Source organism: Buceros rhinoceros, unplaced genomic scaffold, assembly GCF_000710305.1.
Source record: "Buceros rhinoceros silvestris isolate BGI_N320 unplaced genomic scaffold, ASM71030v1 scaffold27762, whole genome shotgun sequence".
Classification (NCBI taxonomy): domain Eukaryota; kingdom Metazoa; phylum Chordata; class Aves; order Bucerotiformes; family Bucerotidae; genus Buceros; species Buceros rhinoceros.
Genome location: NW_010397570.1, coordinates 5,860 through 10,018, shown reverse-complemented (window position 1 = coordinate 10,018; position 4,159 = coordinate 5,860). Strand labels below are relative to the sequence as shown.

Sequence of the window (4,159 nt, the reverse complement as noted above, 5' to 3'; positions counted from 1 at the left end):
TTCCCACCTGGCGACCGACCGGCTGGAGGCAGCGGATGCTGGGAATTACTCCTGCGTGGTGGGAGATGGAGCTGGAGGGGTGGAATACGTCAACTATTCGCTCACCGTGCTCGGTAAGGAATAAACTTCTGATTCATCTCCGGGCAACGAGCGTTGTTTTGCTGTTCTTGGCCTTTTGGGACCTCTGGTGTCGCTGCACATCATTCCTCGCCTCCCCTTCGGAGCAGATTTTCCTGTTGTCAGAGGGTTTTTCCCTTGTAGCTGTTGGGTTTGTGACCTGTGGGTGTTAGAGGAGCTCAGAAAACAGGCTGTTGCCGCCCAATTCACCTGGTTTGGGGATTTCGCTAAGGAATCGCTTTATGGTTTATTTACAGCGTTAACGCAAACATGTGGCTGTAGAAGGGGGATACCATGAAAATAAGCAAATTACGGGGAAAAACAGCTTTGGGCTGTGTCGAACCAGACTTCCTCTAAAATTATTTCCCTTTCTATAGAACCTGCCTCCATCTCCAAGGGCCTGCGGGACGAAACAGCGGCCGCCGGCGTCACGGTGCACTTCTGGTGCGAGGCCCATGGCAGCCCCACTCCCGACCTGGCCTGGCTCCACAACGCCGCTCCCCTCCGGCTCTCCCCCCGGCACCAGCCAACAGGAAACCACCTGCGGATCCATGGCGTCGCCCCCGAGGACTCTGGCTTGTACCAGTGCATCGCCAACAATGGCGTGGGATTCGCGCAGTCTACTGGGAGGCTTCGTGTCCGGCCGGGTAGGAGCACTTGCACCCTCCAGGGCTCAGGTTCAGCGTTTGTAGCTCAAGCTTTACTGCTTTACAAGCTTTACTTTTTTTGTCCCCTGGATTATCTCTTGATTCAATTTCTGTCCCTGTTGCGTGGAGCTGAAGCAACCTGGGCACTCGATCGCGCGGTCGGCTTCCTGGTCGGGGTGCAAAACACTGCAAAATAAGGGGTGTAACAGCAGGGAGGTCGCATGGCTGCCCTGGGGAAGCTGAGCTGTGGTTGACCAGTTCCTCTCCTCCACCCGAAGCCGAGGAGAAACATGCATTACGTGGACTTCGCTATAAAAACGCAGCGTGGTATTAACAAGGGGTTTAAGCTCCCCCACATTCCCTTCATGAGAGCTACACCAGATCTTTTTTTACACGACTTGAGCCTCTTCGCTCTTCCAGCTTCGTAAATTCAAGCTGCAGGTCGGTGGGGTTTTGGGTCAGCGGAACCTGACCATGTTTAAAGCTCTTCGTTACGCTTCGGAAGCACCTGAATTGCTTCGGTGAGGATGTTTCTTCGGTCGTGGGAGCCACTCCAGCAGCTCCCAGCCCTGGCTCTTTGTTCCCAGCTTTTCTCTTGGTCCAAGCATGAGCTTCTTGAGCTGAAAAGTGCATCTTTTCCCTTCTTTCTGCCGCATCTCTTCCACGACCTGCTTCACTGCGTGGGGAGGGCAGTTTCAGGACTGAACCACCCAAAGGGGCGTGTGTGAAATTACAGCCTTAGGATCCCCGTGCCCTTGTCAGTCTTTTTGGGATGCTTGTGGTGTTCGCAGGCATGCCCGAAACGCTCCAAAATCACTTCATCTCATGGGAGCGGGGAGAAAAATAGACCCCAGGGAGGCTGAGCAGCAGGTTGGTGTAAAATACAGATGAAGCAGCATTGATGGAGGCAGGATTTTGGGTGCCTTCAGTCTCACCCACCCTTGTGGTGGGGCTGGGAAGCTGAAGACAACCGAGGGGAAAGGGATGGCACCGAAAACAGGAGCCAAAAAAGCCATGTAATGACACAGCAGCAGAGAAAGCCGCGGGGCTGGTTTCTACGGGTAGCAATTACGCCAGAAACCGAGTGAAAAGAGCTCAGATCCCCAGTTGCTCAATGGAAATTTTTACCCAGGGGTTGTTTTCCTGAGCAAAACCGCCGCCTGGGTGCCAGTTGTCGACGCCTCGCTCCCCTCTTGCAGCAATAAACGCAGCTGGGACTGCGGGTCTACTGTCACCAGCCTCAACCACAACTCGCCGGGGTCCGTTTTCTGCCTTTAGGGACCTTTTTTTTTCTCCTTCGCCCTCCAAACCTCGTGAAGAAGGAAGGAGTGGACAAGGGGCGCTTGCTGCGAGCGTGGCTTCAATTTGAGACAGGGAGCTTTCCTTCCCAGCTTTTTTAAAAGGGGGCCAAAAATAGCAGCCACACTGGCTGCTGGTATTTTAATGGAGGTTTGGAGGAATCCCAGTCAGCCAGGGCCAGGCTTTACATTACCCAGGAATTTGTTTGGTTTGTAAACCAAGTTCCCTTCATTCCCTTCCCCTTCCAGACCCCGGCACGTAATATAAACCCCCACAAACCCGAAAGGGACGGACTGAGGGCTAAGAACATCTGGCCAGAGGGGCCGCGCTCGTTCCCAAACCCCCTTGGTTGATGCGCTGATGTGCATCGGTCCTGCCTGATCTCAGATGTCCAACCTGCCGCCCCTTTCCTGGCTGACAGAGGGGAGATTTTTTTGTTCCCCCACAGGCTGGCCTCTCTCAGCCTCTTTTGAACTACATTATCATATATTTTCTATTTTTTTTTGTATCAGGCAAAGTAAATAGGATGGAGGAGGCTGGAGCGGGATTTCTACGTGTCTGTGGGTGTTAAATCTCACGTTTGAGCTGCCTGTAAACTTAGCTGGAGAGTAAAACCCAGGAGTTGGGTCGTGATGCTATCAAAGCCGGTCGAAATCACAGCTCAAACCTCAGAGAATGAGGTGGGAGAACCCCAGGTCAGGCCTTGTGCAACTGATTTAATTTAAAATCACTCCCTTTGGGTCACAAGTATAGCTGTATATATAGATATTTTCTTCTAACAAGCATTGTCACTACTTAATTTATCAGAGATCCTCATCAGACGTTGTGGTTTGGGTCTTTTCTCTTTGCTACTGTGGAAAACCCCCCCAAACCAACACAAAACCCATTGTTCTGCCCCGAAAAATGTAGCTGGCACAGCTCAGGCACCTCTTGAACTGGCTTTTCATGGCAGGGCTTGTTTGGAAATGACGCTCTTTGGTGATTTCGCATCCCCTTGGCATGGGGCGAGCGTCCTGAAGATGTGACCAACCTCCTCCCTTTGCAGCTCCTTCAGGAACGGGCCTGACGACCGAAGGCACGGCTCCGGCAGAGCTTGCCCGGCGTGATGCGAGCACCAGTTTCACTGCGGAAACGGCAACAGAAAAGGCCCCACATGGGGCCGCTCCCCCTGAAGCCCCCATCATCCTCAGCCCCCCGCAGACGCCGAAGCCGGACGTGTACACCCTGGTGTGGCGGGCGGGGCGGGACGGGGGCTTGCCCATCAATGCCTACTTCGTCAAGTACCGCAAGGTAACGCTCCTCCGTGGTGGGTTTCATTGGGTTTAGGTTTCTCAGGTCATCAGGGGTGGTCAGCGGGGATTCATTGTGGCCGACCAGTCTGATCGCCTTCGGTGGTGGTGGGACTGGCTGGTCAGATGAGGGGAGGGCAGTGGATGGTGGCTACCTCAGCTTCCTTGAAGCTTTGGACACCATCTCCCATGAGATCCTCCTGGGGAGGTGTAGACTGGATGAGCGGACACCGAGATGGGTCAAGAAGGAAGGACAAAGCTCAGAGGGGTGTGATCAGGGTCCAGTTGCAGGCCTGTATCTACTGGTGTTCCCCAGGGGTCAGAACTGAGTCCAGTCTGGTTCAACATCTTGCTGCCATTCAGCGAGACCCGCACAGCTGGAGAGTTGGGTGAGAGGAAGCAAATGAGGTTCAACGAGGTCAAGTGTAGGGTCCTGCACCAGTACCGGTCAGGGGTGACCTACTGGGAAGCAGCTCTGTGGAGAAAGACCTGGGAGTGCTGGTGGACAACCGGCTGACCACGAGCCAGCAACGTGGCCAAGACCAGTGGTCTCCTGGCTGCATGAGGAAGAGCAGAGCCAGCAGGTCGAGGGGGGTTCTTCTGCCCCTCTCCTCTGCCCCAGTGAGGCCATATCTGGAGTCCTGGGCCCAGTTCCGGGCTCCCCAGTTCCAGAGGCAGGGAATTTACCCTGGGGTTTTTTTTGTAGGGTGGTGTCATCTTTGTCTCATTAATTATTTTATTGATTTCCCTCTTTAAAAGAGGAAAAAAAAACCCCAACTTCGTGGTGGCTCCAGAAGAAAACACTTG

At 53.9% G+C, this 4,159-nt stretch overlaps 1 protein-coding gene across 1 annotated transcript in view; it reads left to right on the top strand.

The window, feature by feature from the left end:
- The window catches only part of LOC104502348 (cell adhesion molecule-related/down-regulated by oncogenes-like), a gene marked incomplete at both ends in the record, with an annotated part of 9,173 nt that overhangs the window by 793 nt on the left and 4,221 nt on the right, over nt 1–4,159 (top strand). The window contains 3 exons of the mRNA XM_010146310.1: nt 1–113; nt 495–764; nt 3,109–3,353. The exon at nt 1–113 is cut by the window's left edge and continues 8 nt beyond it. Of these exons, the coding sequence (XP_010144612.1) occupies nt 1–113; nt 495–764; nt 3,109–3,353 (628 nt within the window). The remainder of the gene's footprint in view (nt 114–494; nt 765–3,108; nt 3,354–4,159) is intronic.